The sequence below is a fragment of the Aphis gossypii genome, chromosome 2 (assembly GCF_020184175.1).
Source record: "Aphis gossypii isolate Hap1 chromosome 2, ASM2018417v2, whole genome shotgun sequence".
Lineage (NCBI taxonomy): Eukaryota > Metazoa > Arthropoda > Insecta > Hemiptera > Aphididae > Aphis > Aphis gossypii.
In genome coordinates this window covers 70,241,626-70,258,198 of record NC_065531.1, presented here as the reverse complement: position 1 = coordinate 70,258,198, position 16,573 = coordinate 70,241,626, and the positions used below count along the sequence as shown (strand labels likewise).

Sequence of the window (16,573 nt, the reverse complement as noted above, 5' to 3'; positions counted from 1 at the left end):
AAATAGCTTAGGTATAATAACTTGGCATAAAAGTTCTAGAGAAAGTCGTTTGTATAATTATATGGTACTAAGCTTTATTGTTAATCTCACATAGTTACATCACACAATAAAATTTTCATTTCATGTTTTTAAGCAATAAGTTTATTTTATACTGGTCATCTACTAACTTTATTTTACTTGGCCAAGTATTATTTTTGAAAACGCTAAGTTTAACAAATTATTTTAATATTATGTAAAAAAGAGAAAAGTAGAAAAACTTAACTCAAAAAAGTAAAATTAGTTAGTGGAAAATTAAAAAGTGTAAAAAATTGGTACCTAATAGTTTTATTAACATACATCATACTTAAAATAACTTAATACATTATTTTTCAATGTGGCAAAAAAATTTAAAGAAGGGAACGTTTAGATCATCGGAGTGACGGAGTTCAAATGATCAAACAGTATTGAGTCAATACTATTGACTTAAGATTCAGACTGATATAATTTAAAAATGGTTGAAAACATAAAAAAGGATGATTAATGCATTATGTATTAGTGTGGTTAATGTTTGATATTGTGAATAATATATTATTAATATATATATGATTTATTCATGATTATATTTATGTACATATACATGTTTAATCTTTTAGGTCAAAGAAACATTTTAGACTAAAATAGTAATTATCTATGCAGTAGCTATACATTTATTTAAGACTGTTGATAAATGTGTATTCTCCAACGCTGCTGCCACTCTTTCTTTATCATCTAATTGCTTATTGATGGCGTGTTCGGATGCATGAGTACCTGGTGTTATGGTAACAGATATTTTAAAGCGTGGTGGAAGACACCATAAAAGTCGAACTTTAATAGACAATCCAATTAATGTAGCCATACTGCAATGAGGAATAGTTGGTGTAAATAATACTTTTACTGTATTAATACTATCTTCAACCTATAACATTAAAATACATTTTAATAATACAAGATATTTTAGAATCATCATTAAACATAAAATTATTAAAAATATAATAAAACATTAAACTTCCAGTAGAGTTCTGTTGTACATATAAAAATTCAAGTTGTAAGACAAATATTCTCTATATTTTGTAAGTTACAGACTACAGTTACACGTAATGCATTGGTGTATAGACACTGCAAAATTTACAAAATTATTGAATGTTCAACTTTTTTTTTTTTAGAATATTTAAATACACAAAAAAACAAAAAACAAAAATTTAGAAAAAATATACATACACAATGTCTGTCTAGAAAAATATGGACTCTAACTTAAGAACCACAATGTTATAAAGTGAGTATATAGATTATATTATTATATTATTTAGTCCATATTTTGACATAAAAAGATTAAAATTTAAAATTAACTAATTTTATATTGAATAATTTAAATATAAAATATAACTATCATGGGTCATAAATGAAGTAAGTAATATGTATAGTAAGTTGATGGTACTATGATTTATTAATAAACAATCAATATTAACATTTTAGAATAAAGATTTATCAATACTGAATACGTCTTCTAATACCAATAAATTCTAGGTTATAAATCCAAGATTTTCATTGAAACCATTTTTTATTTAATATACTAATTCAAAATTATTAGTTCTTAACGTTGATAATCAAATGAGTCTATAACACTAATAACAATTAAGTATTAAGAAGTTTTTAAATGAAAACAATTGAAAAAGATAACTACAATGAAAATTATTGTTTTAATGTTTCATAAATTATTCATAATTATAGTACTATAGTAGATACTTAAAAACAAAATATTAGTGATTAAAGTTAAAACATTATACCTATTGGTTTTTAACTGGTTTAAAATCATTGTTCAGTAACTTTAATATAATACAACTCAGTAATAAGATGTAAAAACATAAAGATTAAATGAGTTAATTGCAGTTTTAAAATAATTAAAAACAAAAAAAAATATTATAACTACCTACTTAATAATCAAAATTTGTAAATATAAACATAATATGGAATTCATTTGAAAGTTTTAGTTAATAGTTGGTTATTATTTTTTTTTTCTATAACTGCTGACATGGGGGGGGAAACAATATGACCATTTCCTTACATTTACATGGGTTATTATTGTTTATACTTTAGAGTTTAGAGAATAGTTACCTCAATTAAACTTTGATCAACAACTCTTAATTCTTCAAGTGACAGTGGATGTTCTGGATCTGTTATTCCTCTAATCAAATCTAATATTTAAAAAAAAAAAACCATAATAGTCCCTTTTGTAATAAAGAAAATGTATTATTCATAATTGCTAAAATTAATTTACCAAAGATTTCCCTTGAATCAAACTCTTCAGCTTCATTGTCATCTAATTCTTTTTCACTAACTTTCCTCTCTTCGCTTTTGTCAAATAAAGTTGGGTTTTCATTGTCTAAACCCATTTCAATTTCAATAAGGTGTCAAACTCAATATAGTTAATACTAGAACAGTAATTAATACTTAATAAGTGTTAATTGATTAGAAAACGTTATAATGTTTGTAGTTGTAATTTATTGATATTAAACTTTAAAGTTGACTGTTTAAATTGTTCAATATAAATACTGTAACTTTTAATACCTTATTTTTTTGTAAATTGGTAATTGTAAGCTTTATTTTTGTTATAGTACATAATATTCTTTAGTAGTTTAGTATTTACAATTATTATCATGAGTATTGATAAAGTTTTGTGATAACTGATAATACTGTGGTGATACCATTGAATCATGAAGAGTCGCAAGATTAAACGGCCATAGATGGCGCTGCGTATGTTAAGGATGCTACTTTAACCCGCGTAATATTAAAGGGATTATTCATGTTTTTTGCGTTTTTTTGTAAAACATATGCATTATTTCGAATCATGACCCATTATAAATTTTATAACTCGTAAAATTACGCACTCATACATGTGCATATCGCATATGTGTATGTTTAATTAATACAACGCATACAAAATACTAATGCAATCGGGCGATTGTAAACTCTCCCGATGGTACACTCTCCCAGGTCTACTCCAGTACTACCTGACAAAAACGTGTAAACTCTCCCGGATTTATTTCTGTACTACCTAACGGAAATATGTAAACTCTCCCGGGTCTAGTAAAAATCATAAAATAAATTTAATATATACTTAAGTTGCGTTTAAAAATAGTCAATCATATATAATAATAATTACAATATAAATTAATGTCTTTAGCTGCTATGAACATGATATTATAGTCAAAATACAATAAAAAATAAAATTTCAAAAAATCCAATATACATTTAAGTTTCTTTTAAAAATATTCAATAATAATAATATAAGTTACAAATACAAAATATACGTAAAAATTTCCAACTCGTAGTGTAGCAATAACATTTAAAACAACTCGGGAGAGCTTACATACTTCCTACAGGTAACTATAAAGTTGACCCGGGAGAGTTTACACATTTACTTCAGGTAAACATAATTTTGACCCGGGAGAGTTTACATTCGGGAGAGTTTACTATTTTTAAAAATCGGGATAGTTTACCATAAAATCGGGAGAGTTTACTACCGCCCATGCAATCATGGCAAAATATTTTCAGAAAATTTACCTACCTAACCCTCTTATATTTAAAAATTTAAAATATAACCTAGCTAATAACTTATGTGTACTAAGATATTGTTGTTACAACGATACATTTTAAATTAATAATAAATTCATAGTTGGAATATAATATATATTTATATTCAGGACCATGCAGGGAAGCAGGGCCTGCTCAAAAGGGGTAGAAGTGTGCTATAACTGCTATATATACTGTAAAGTGTAAATCAATCAAGAATCAAAAGCAATTTCTGAGGTGCCCATTAAAAAGACGAAATTTGAACCAGTAAGTAAGCAATATAAAATTAAAAAATTATTATAATTCAAAATAATATTTATTTGTAAGAATATAAAAATTCTAAAATAAAAGAGTTAAGAATGGAAATTTTATAAAATGTAAGTAGAGATTTGCTTGTGAGTGGTTTCTTTTTTATTTATTTGGGCCGAGTAAAACCTTTGCTCCTTCTATTGAAAACTGAAATGATGCCACTGTAGCTATTGCTATATTTAATATAATATCTAAGCTGACCTTATGATAATTAAGTCAAAGTATAACTTAATTTAGTACCTTTTATGATAGATGTTATGGCGTTATACAATAATGTTTTATAATCTTACATTAGAAATATTATAGAAATATTAAAATAAATAATTTTTTTAAAAATGAAATCTTGTTACATGCCTGGGTGGCTGGGTGTAAGACCCAGATTCGGCTACTATTAAGCTGAATAAAATAAACATTAAAAAAAGTGTTTTTTAACTCCAACATACTATGTATAAATTTACCAAACCCAAAAGTAAAAACCAGAAGTCAAAACAAAATTTTATGTCGATTAACAATATCCATAATGACCATAACCGACAGGAACTAATAACTAATAAGTATTATAATGGTTATAAATTATAATGGTCATACTATTCATACCAATCGGACCTTCCTATCCTATGAACACTATAATCCCCGAACACTAAGTCTATAATCTCTATTATATATAATATAATATATATAATTATATAAAATATATAAAATAATATACATGCACTATAGGATAGGAATAAATATAAATTGTCCAGACGTAGTAGCAGTAAATTGAATGAATATCTAAAAGTTCATAAGTCACAAACGGATTACTCAAATAAAATACTGTAAACGTTAAAATTATTTTTTTTACTATGTTTATAAATTTTCGTTATCCAAAATAGGTATTACTATTTGAAAATCAAAAGTTGATAGTGTTTTTAGTTTTATCTAATAAAGGGGTGAAACAGTAAAACTAAGAAAGTTAAAAAAAAAATATTTTTAAGTTCCTAATACTTACCGTGTATTAACTGGTTTATGATGAAAAAATCATCTTGTATACAGTATACGCAAAAAAATATATTTATATAATCAAAATAAATAAATCAAATAATACGTTTTAAAATTAATAAAATATTATTCTCAACTATTAACGCTATTTACGAAAATACAATTACAATAAGAAACAATTATATGGAGTTTTAAATTTTCATACCTGAATGATCTTCTATTATAGACTTTAATATATTTTCATATTTACAAGAACTCCTTTCGGCATCACATGACGTAAAAACGTTTCGTAACTTAATTAATATATTATATCATAAAACATGTATTTTTCTCGTTTTTATATTTAAAATATGCAATAATGTGAATTCTGTCCAAAATATGCAAAATAAAAACACCATCATTTATATCATCATATAGGATGATTCGTGGACATAACTGACAAAATCAATGCCCAGTAGTCACATAAAAAATTTTCTGTTGCATATAAATCCTAACCCTAATTATAAATATAAATATACTGTAACAGGTGTGAATACTGGCGATTTACCTAAATATTTAACTAATATTAAGTATACAAATTATAGAACCAACAATAAAAATACACAAACAATTATTAGACGTATTATAGATAGAATTTAAATAATGAGGTCGTGTGGGTAGCCGCGTTTTAAAGGTCGGAGTGGCGAATGAACATGAAGGTTGTATTGGTTATAATGTAGAGCCTGTTAAAATGAGTATTAAATTATAAAAAAATTTTAATAGGGCGAGTTAATGTGGTCTTCAATTTTATTGATTTGGAAGTCTTTATAAGTATATTTTCATTACACATACGTATGAAGCACGGAGCATTTGAATAAATTCTTTAAAACTTTATTTTTAAATATTTGAATTTTTTTAAAAATATGTAGCCGAACATTTTCCCCACATTGGACATGCGTAAGTAATTATTGTCAATAGTAGTTGATTATATATTAAAATTGAATATTTTTAATGACTAACTGATTTTTTTTATTGAAAATAACATTGTGTAATTTTGTTGATATAAGTTTGACCACCAAAGTTAATATATGTCATTTTCACAAATAGGAATATAAGTAATAACTATTAACTAAATAAAAACTCGGGAAAAATATTACATTAAATATTGGATATAATCATATAAATACACCATATTTTTTTGAGAAGTGCAGACATGCGCAATATAGAAGTCAATCGTAAAGATTAAAGTTTTTTATGTTGTCTCCAAACCTGCAATACGCATTTACATATTATATTTCATGACTCTATCGTTATATCGAACTATTGAACTATCCATTACATAATATTATGACTATCGCCAATCACTATTATCACGTATTATCAAGGTGTATAAAAAATTAAAAAAAAAATCTCAAGTATTATCTATTTATCATATACGGCATGAATATTATAAGACGTATATACGTTAAAAAATCAAACGATTTTTCATTTTGCAAAAATTACTAATAATTTGCACCAAAATATGTAGAACATAAACGCCAAACTAATATTTTATGGGTATCTGCTGTTGTACACTTATACCCAACATATGACACAAGCGCAAAAGACATAAAAAATAAATAGGTATAGTTTGCACCAACTTAAATATTTTATACATAAGCATTGTAACATATTTAAAATTGTCAATAATCAATAAAATACAATACACATAAAAATAAATGATTATAAATATTGTAGATAGGTACTTATGTCTTATAGTTATTATTATAGTTTTAATAAATTAGTCTATTTTTTAAATTCAACTTTTTTTCACATATTGTAATCGATTTATTATATCATCATCCTGAAGCTTGATATTTTTTCTATTGTACAATTACGTCTTAGTGAGATATCCTTAATTTTGTGTTAGAACTGTTAGAAGGAGAGTACATAAATGAATATGTTTTGATATAGAGTTCTAAATTTAATTTTTATTTAATTGCCATCTGGAATTAAGTATACAGCCATACTGGCATGGTGAAGGGATATTTCTATTAGCCGTGACACACAGGTATCTATAGGATTTTGACACTCTTGTATAATACTGTTATTTTTATTTTATATAATTTTGGTATTTATGTCTCCTACCGATAAGGAATTATACACCTATACACCTATACAAGATATATGACCATATATGTATAGTATACATACATTAGTACACATAGTATACATTGTATACCTATGATCTAAGAAATAAACACAAAGTATAATTGTATACAAGTATACCTGTATTCATATCAATCACCAGAGACAATATATATGACACTTATAAGTTATAATAAGCTATATTTTCATATAGTCCGTGTTTTTATCATATAGAGTTTAAACTTAAAAGATTATAATATATCTATGGTTTTTGTGGGTGTTATAAGAAGTTAACTAAAGTAAGGAACAGCTAGAAAATAGGTATACAGATTTAACTACCCAATGGCCGTCATGCACGGACACACAGTGTAGTGAAAACTTGACTATACCTATATTTTTTATTTTAAACCAATATTGTATAATAGGTATCATAATAATTTATAAAATAAATTGTTATAAATAGTAATGATTATATTTAATAAAATCAAGGGAACACAAAAAAATTATTTTTTATTTTTCATTTGCAAAATTTACAGCATTTTCTCATATCATTTTTGGTGGGATATTGTTAAATTTCTAATTTATTATTCGTAGACGACACTACGACAGTATGAAACTCAATTTAACACCTTTTTAATGCCTTAAAACATGTTATATCTGTATAAAGTAAATACCATTTATAAACATACTGTCAAACCAGTTGGTTATATATTATAAGATTCTATTTACCTAAAACTAAAGCGTTTATGCGACAATGTAGCATATTCCTTCATAGCCTTGCTCTACTGACGATTTATTCATTATTGTTGTAATGAATTGGCTCGATAAACCACTTTTCATTAGATACTCCTATTTCATTAGGCTTTCTAAAAGTGGCCTATCGCCGTTCATCATTAAATAAATAAAATTGCAGTAGTACGGTGTTATAATATATATGTTATCGGTTTAGCACATATGCTATATAAAAAATAAATAAATAAAAATAGCGTGATGCGTGAGAATGCTCCGTTTCAACATTTGTAAATGATTAGCGCCAACAAATCTAAGTAATATACATTGTACCTAACACCTAATGTTATAATTTATCAGTATTCAATGCGGACGATGCATGATGTGTACCTATTGTATTAGAAAAAGGACATTTGTTCCTTCCCAAAAGTCACAATTAGACCTATTAAATAACCATGTTTTTTTAAAACTAAACTTTAATAAAATAAGCTCAACGCTGCACCATTTTTTATACTTTATTATATACATTGATAAATATTAACTCAATTATTTTAAATTTAATTTATATAGGTAGTATAGACACTCAATAATATAGTCTATTCAAGTTGAGTGGACGTGATGATTACTGTGTTGTTTCACTTGTTTCCGACGTTTCCGTTTTACAAGCACCTGAGCATTGGCAAAATGACGCGTTTCTCTCGACGACCAACTGCCGACTTGAAAATTGTGTGTATTGAATAGGAGCGCAGATTCACTACAAAGCTGCAAATGACAGATTGCCTGCAGCAGACATACAATAATGGTATGTATGTAGTTGTTTAGCAGACGTGATGATGGGCGGTGTCGCTTGTTCGCCGACAAATACCTAACCTACATTTCTAAAAAATATCTGTATAGCATCATCTGAGTATATAGAGTATAAATCAAATTCTTGCCATTTAGTTATCTAAACATATTGGTTATATACTGTATATTTATATCAGTATCGCACAATTGTTTTGATATTTTATTTTATAACAGTTTAAAAAAAAATAAAATTAACATTTGATTAACAAAAATATTATTTTAATAGGTATATTATAGATAAAACATTTTTTGAAATGTACAACCACGATTTGGTATCTCACGTATGATTACTTAGGTATATAAATTTTAATTATAATATATAAACATTCCAAATCATCCAATTCCGTTAGTAAATTAAGAAAATCATGGCTAACGAAATATTTAAACATCATCTCATATTAGTCATATTATAGCAATAAATTGGCACAACTATTAATAATTCGCTATATCGCAATTAACCTATCAAGTATAAATAAATTCATAACATAAGTAGGTATCTACTAGTTATCTATTAGTACTAAATAAAATCTTGGATCTTAATTCGTTGGAACTTGTTTTAAAATTCGTTTCACAGTAAATAGAGAAATTGATTTAGATTAGTGCAAATATGCTATGTGCAATTATTAGTTGTAACTTATAACAGTTATAACTAAACATATCGCATATTGTATCTTAGCTATTTTTATTTTTAAGTAGGTAAGTATTAAAATTATATCTTATATTTTTGTATATATTATACATTTATACAACTACATTATAATTTTATTTTTACTATCATTAATCGTTTTGAAGTTTTTTTTAACTACATAATTACATACTTAAAGATAGGGAAACTTATTATTTTTAATTTTTTCTTAAACAACCCTTTTTTATTTGGTATAATAATACTATAACAGTTATAGTATAACCTACTTATCGGCTATCTGACATTTTGACATATATCAATGAGAAGTCCTTGTCCTAACCTAAAATTCCTGGCAACACCACTGTTTATTAAGTACACTTTTCACCACAGCAGGTAATCGAAAATTTAATTTGTAAATTAAACCTAAATAATGGTATATTGTCGAGTTACGAAATTCCCGCATAAGTGCATAACCATTAAACCGTAACACCCATTGATAGTTCGTCGACACGGAATGCGTGATTATCTGTATGCTATAATAGATATAGGTATAGTATACACATTATACACTTTCCAAATTTTGATGACAGAAAGCAAACTAATTTGTCCATCGGTTTTCAAAATCAGATAATGTACAGCCACAAACATTTTTACATTATGTTACGTTTTATTTTCTATGTTTCGTTTGTTTAAAAGGTGTTTTAATAAATCCTAAAAAAGATATATGATAACCAATAGGTATATATAATAAATATTGTAACAAATAACGTTACACAAATAGTTGCAACTTGTAATCATAATATATTCCAATAGTGTAGTCAGTGACAGGTATAGAATATTATACATTTGGTGGTTAATATAATATACAGCAGTCGTATAATAAACTCTGAGTAATAAGTAGGTATATTTTTTATGTTTCAAATGACAATGAAAAAATGTTAACAAATGTGTAACTCACTAAACACATCTTTATAAAGTATATTAAAATATAAATGCATAGGTATAACTTATATTTATTAAAAATTGACAGAATTAACCGATATTAAATGCCGCTACTATTTTTTCTTATATCATATTTTAATTTTATTTTTGAGTTATTTAACTTTGTGTGATAAGTAAAAGGTTCGTGATAATGGGCTTAAAAGATATTTTTACTAATATTTCTATAATTTTTATTAAAAAGCCGAAATATTATAACAATACTAGATTCAACATTACATATCTTTATGTTTTTGTGAAACCATTTTTTTAGGACTATTATAATTTTCATTAAAAATATTTAAATTACTGAAAAACGACTAGTTTGGTTTTTGAATTAATTAGGTAGGTATATCAAAATATTTAAAAAAACAAGTTTGCATTGTCACAGAACACACCTTAAGTAATACAAACAATTTCAAGAATTTGAAAATATTATGGTCTTTAAGTATATCCATAAATTCAAAAATCATAATTTAATTAAATACATTGTTAAAAAAAAATTGGGGTGAGCATGCTTAGTGATTAGTGAATCACTCTATACATGCCAAATGGGCATATATAATACAATGACACAAATGTCACGGGTATTGTCCACGTGGAAGGCAATAAAGAGCATTCACCGTGTTATATAATGTCAATAAATATTAAAATACAAAATTAATTTTGAATTCCAGTAAAGTGACACAATGTAACAAAAACAACAAAATCCCCAAAAAATATTATTCATATAAAAGAAACTTGTACTGCATCACTTCCCATTATAAGAGAAGTATACACAAAACACATAGGTATTTATAAGCACTATTAACTCAAAACGGTTTGCTAACAATCACAAAAAAAACAGCCTGTCATATTGATCAAATTATGAACATTTTTCATATAAAACCAAACCACACGGGCAAAATATGATATAGATTATACCGGCCAACATTCTCAAAACCATTATAGAGATCAACGGATTCAACAATAGACTTAACAATAAAAATTTAGAACTCACCAAGGTCGGGAATATTACAATTTACAATACAACAATCATTAGTCATATGCGGATACTCGACACTTAAACATACAACAAATATAATTCTAACATTCCTTACCAATCAATTTTTATTACTGAGTTATCCCCTATATTGACTTAGTAATTGTTTATTCATGGTTATTTGTATTTATTGTAAATGTATAACTTTAGAAAAACACTTGGTATTTATTAAAACAGTTATCTAAGATGTTAAAACAAAAATTATTCACAAAAATAATCTAATACTCTGTGCAATAGAATATAAATAACATAAATACCGAATAAAAATCATCCAGTATGGATCACAGCAGTATATCATATTACTATAAATTTCTCAATAACAATAATATAGATGCAAATTAGTAATTGTTAGCATCAGTGCCACTGAAACTATAAAAAATAATACTTTCAATAAAAAGGAAACAAACATAAATTGATTAGAATTCAATAAAAAATACATTCTTCACTTCGTTCAGAATCTAAAAAACCATATCAAGACAAATAGTAACAAAACGATTAAGTAGTTAGTAGGTACAAACATATATTAATATATAGGTACTTAGAAAATAATAACAAAAAAGGGGCCAAAATAGGTAACCGTTTTTCTATACATTAAGTGTCAAGTAAACCTTGTCATAACTCATAAGGAGTAATTCACTAAAGTATTTATAATAAATTTGAATTACCTAAACGATGATAAATTGATAAATCATTACGGTACGATAAATGATTCTGAGTGAAGACTGTCTGATAGTCTATATTACTAATTATATCTTATTGTGAGTTATGATATATTTATATGACTACCTATTAAAGTAATTTATTTCACTATTAGTAACACGATAGTAGATTTAATAATTTTTAGTCAAAAACCTTGCACTTGAAAATGCTATTGTGTGTATAAAACACAAAAATACACGTAAAAAATTTCAAGTGCCTACTGAAAATACTATTAAATTACAACGACATATTACCTGACTAAAATCATTATTCTTTGTTTTAAATACTAAATGTTCTCAATATTTTAACTTCAAATGATTCTAAATAAAAATCGTGCATATATATCCTTAATATTTTTAGATAGATATTATAATGTTAACATATATATATATCTTGTATTCAATTTTTTTAAGCTTTTTGACCCAACTAATATTTTTTTATCAATATTTATAGAAAAAATGTTTAACCCCCCATAAGTGAAACATTTATAATGATTTCTTTTATGAAATATTACATAAATAACATTTTATACATATATATAAATGGTATATAACCCCCCCCCCAATAAACGAATTCTGCGTATGCCCCTGGTATAAAATAATATTGTATAATAATACGTCAATTGTATAAATTTAAGCAACAGGGTAGTATGGTAGTATAGGTATCTACTTCTTAATTCTCAGTTGAACCGGCTTCATAAATAATTTTACTGTTCAATGTATTATGTATGTGTATGTATTGTATGTATTCATGCTATTTCTATCGACACAACAATAACAATTATTTCTATAAAATTAATATCACGACTATAAAAACAGAACAAACCTAGAATCTGTAGTAAATATTAAATAATAATGTTTAAAATAAATAATGATCACTTATTAAAAAAAGGATTTCATAGGTTCGTTCTTCGTTCTTTTTTTTGTAATAAAAGAATTAGTTTAATGTGATGTTCTTTAAAAAGGAATCGTTATTCGTTAAGAAATAAGAACTCATTCTTTCCAAACACTGGTTTTTAGATAATAATTATGACTAACTGCTGAGTTCTTTTATTTGTGAGTCTATGCTGTATGTTTACAATAATTAATAATTAGATTTTTATGTGTGTATAGAAATTTTTTTTTACCTAATAAATTATAATATTATATACTTTTTGTTTACATTTTGTCATTTTTTTCTTTTTACAAAATATTGATCGAATTTTGATTTTTTTAATGGTTTAGACAGTTAAACAAATATAAATCATCATTCATTAGTCATTACTAATTACTCATTATTATTATGAATAATGTACAATACGACCATGCAGACTACTTAAGACTAGGATTCACTATACCCATATATTTTTTAAGAAGAAATAAAATAGTAAACATATAATATATTTTTGTAAGTATATTCTATAATTCTGTATACTATACGCTCATATAGTCTTATAAAAATCAAGTGCCCTATGGCCTATTCCCTAGTATTATAAACGTAAAAAATACCTAGTAAAAATGTAAAAAGCACACTTCATATTTTCTTGCCATTAAACCTTTACACCTATTTAGTACTCTATGTATATATAGTATGAACACTATGAACATTGTACATATTGTATCTGTATATATATATATATTATATATATTGTATATAGATAATCAGCATAGGTTGCTTCAGTCTATAGTCTAGACTATAATGGCCTACTCCAAAATCAGATAAATAGAGCGTCCATTCATATGTATAATTATGTAAACTTTTTATGCCTATTTATTTAATCAGTACTATAAAATATTAACACAATCTATAGTCGTTGATTTTCCATGTTATCTATTTTTTAAATTTTAAATAAATATCAACAATAATTGAATTATTCTTGGAAGATAATTACAATTAATTTGGATTAACGATTTTATATTTAAACCGTTGTTTATCGTTTTCTTGTAAATAAGTTAAAATAATTACGTTTTCATAATAACAAGTATCATTGTTTATTGTTTTTTGTTTTTTTTTTTTTGTTGTAATTTTTTCGAAAATTGCACAATTCAATAAATATAAACCCTAAATTATTTTAAAATGTTAAATAAATAATTAAAAACTGGTAAATTATTTTAAATTACATTTTTATACTTTGGTTTATGAAGATATATATACCAAATATATATAATTTACTAAAATCTTATGATGTGATTTCGTATGGTTTTTTAAAACTTACAATTGTTGTAAGTACAAAAATACATGGAATTTAATAAAACTAAAAATATACAGAAATGTTTGCTTGGAAATCTATTAAATTTATGGAATGCACTCTGCAATTAGTATCATTTTGATGTAGGTAGGTACCTATAATATTTTATATTAAGAGGATGCAACACTCACATGTGTTGGCGACTTGGCGTGTTGTCTCTGTCTAGCAAACGCGTTGTAACATAACACATTTACGCTCAACAGATCACGTTTGGCTCCGTTAGTTTAAAAATTAGAGTGGATCGACCTATTACGAAACTTGATGGTAAGAACATTATCTGTGTTCTTATGTTGTTTTTTTACGATAGTTAAGTTTTTTAGCAAGTTATGAGTATATAATATACTCTAAATTAAAAATGCTCATAACTCACACTTAAAAACTGAATAATCTTAAAAAACCAACATACACACACAGATAATGTTCTTACCAACAAGTATTCAAATTTCATGATAGGTCGATTCACTCTAATTTTTAAACTAACGGAGCTAAACGTGATTCTGCTGAGCGTAAATTTGTTATGTTACTATGTACTTGTAAGACGGAGACAACACATATGGGTGTTGCGTCCTCCTTAACAAATAACAGCTAACAATTTTAGATGTATCTTTTTATAATACCCATAATTTCCAAAATTACAGTAAAAGTAAAAGCCCTGGACCTGACCGGATTCCTTATTATTTCATTAAAACCTCCCAAAAAAACATCTAAAACTACCTTTTAGCCATATTCAACACTATTGGGAAAACCAACATATTTCCTATAGTACCTGGACATGGGCCAAGCTGTTTCCATTACCAAGCCTAACCGAAACGAATTCCAAGCTGAAAGTTGCTGACCTATTTGTCTCCTTAATACTCTTCAATAAGTATGTAAATGTTTTGAGAAAATAATCTATTGACGTCTAACATAGTTTCTTGGACACTTAATCACTTCACTCCCATATAAATTTGTTTCTGAAGGAACAATAAAAGAACTATTAACTTGTTAACTTTAAAAATTTAATTTATATACTTCTGTATAATAATCAAATCTTAAGAAATTAAGAATGACAAGATTTAACATTACAGAAGTATATGAGTATACGACATGGCATATTATGCAGGAACCCAGAATAATAGATTAATTTATTAAAGTAATTTCTAAAGAAAATATGCAAAATATTTATCAGTGATCACAAACTTCCGGGGTCAACGCATTTTTCAAGTTCAAACATCAATCTGACACATTTTATGAAGATAAAGGAGTTTCACATGGTTTTATTATTTTTGTAACACTAACTCTTTCTAATCGTTATCAATGGCATCTCCAAGGAAATAATGTACCTATTTTAATATAATATGCAAATTACAACTATTCTCTGCAACAATACAAACGCCTAAAAAATCAGTCTCATTATTTTTTACCCAATTTTTTTCTGGCTCCCTTATTTCCAATAATTTATAGTAAGTTTATAATTATTTAAAATTAAAGTTTAAAGAAAATTTTTTTTTATAATTCTCAAATATTTTTCTATATATCTCATTAGTTCCAAAACTAATTTACATAGGTAGGTATGTAAAGTATTGTTTCTTAAATATTTCCGTTTCAATTTTTGATAGTTTTGAAGTCATAGATATAAAACATTTAAAAAAATATATTTTAAGATATTATAAGATAATGTATCAAAATCATCCATTACATTTTTAAGAGTTTTATATACCTATAATATTTAAATTTTTTTTTTGCAGATTTTATCAAAATTCCAAAAACGAAAAACGTGCGTATATAGGTAAGAGGCAACTGTTATGTTGAAAATTAAATGTTGCTCAATGATTAAATTTGTATATTATCCGTAAAAATATAGACAATATACTGGTATGTGGCTAATCTAATGATGATGACAGTGTATACATTGTAGATTGCTGTATACCTACTGGACACTGATTAATATTAAACAAATGGAATTTTTTATTATTTATAAACATAAAATTATATAGGTACGTGTGTCGACATTATAATGTACTGCGATTTAAAATAATAAACCGTATAATATAAGGTACCTATAATATAGGTTTGGATTTCGGTGCAGTGGTCGAATGTGCGTGTCGTTATAATATATCGTCGTATAATATTATGTTTATCCTTGCCGTGAATGCGTTATTCGTATAATATTGACGGATATATTATAATATTATTATTGTGGACTGAAACACCCGATCGGTCAGCTCGTTTACCGAAAAAATGTTAATGTGCACTGACCACTGCTGCAGCAGTTGCAGAGATGGAAAGAGAGTGCGGTGAGAGTGAAAGAGCCGCGGTATAGTGCGGCGAACGGGAATAAAGAGAGGCGGTGACAGGGGGGGGACGAGCGAGCGACGGAGGGGAGAAGAGACAGAAATAAAAACAGCACAACATAATAATATTTTATAATAACAATTAAATAATATTATACGATCGGATCAGC

General features: G+C 25.9%; 1 protein-coding gene across 2 annotated transcripts; it reads right to left on the bottom strand.

Moving 5' to 3' along the window:
• Positions 1 to 540: 540 nt before the first annotated feature.
• On the bottom strand, positions 541 to 2,679 carry LOC114127228 (MIP18 family protein galla-2). 2 transcript variants are annotated; one of them, XM_027991416.2, is made up of 4 exons: positions 2,584 to 2,679; positions 2,294 to 2,447; positions 2,131 to 2,210; positions 541 to 934 (listed from the first exon to the last, which is right to left on the bottom strand). In XM_027991416.2, exons 2-4 carry the CDS (start codon positions 2,406 to 2,408, stop codon positions 668 to 670), a joined length of 462 nt encoding a protein of 153 aa, XP_027847217.1. In that variant the 5' UTR covers positions 2,409 to 2,447; positions 2,584 to 2,679; the 3' UTR covers positions 541 to 667. The 2 variants fall into 2 exon arrangements, with proteins under 2 accessions (XP_027847217.1, XP_027847216.1); XM_027991415.2 differs by having other exon boundaries at positions 2,294 to 2,651.
• Between the last annotated feature and the right edge of the window lie 13,894 nt (positions 2,680 to 16,573).

Coding starts and splice junctions, on each gene's coding strand:
- LOC114127228 (XM_027991416.2), bottom strand. CDS start 2,408: ATGGGTTTAGACAATGAAAACCCAACTTTATTTGACAAAAGCGAAGAG. Junction 2,211..2,293: donor TGATTCAAGGGAAATCTTTG/GTAAATTAATTT, acceptor TTTAAATATTAG/ATTTGATTAGAGGAATAACA. Junction 935..2,130: donor TTGATCAAAGTTTAATTGAG/GTAACTATTCTC, acceptor TTAATGTTATAG/GTTGAAGATAGTATTAATAC.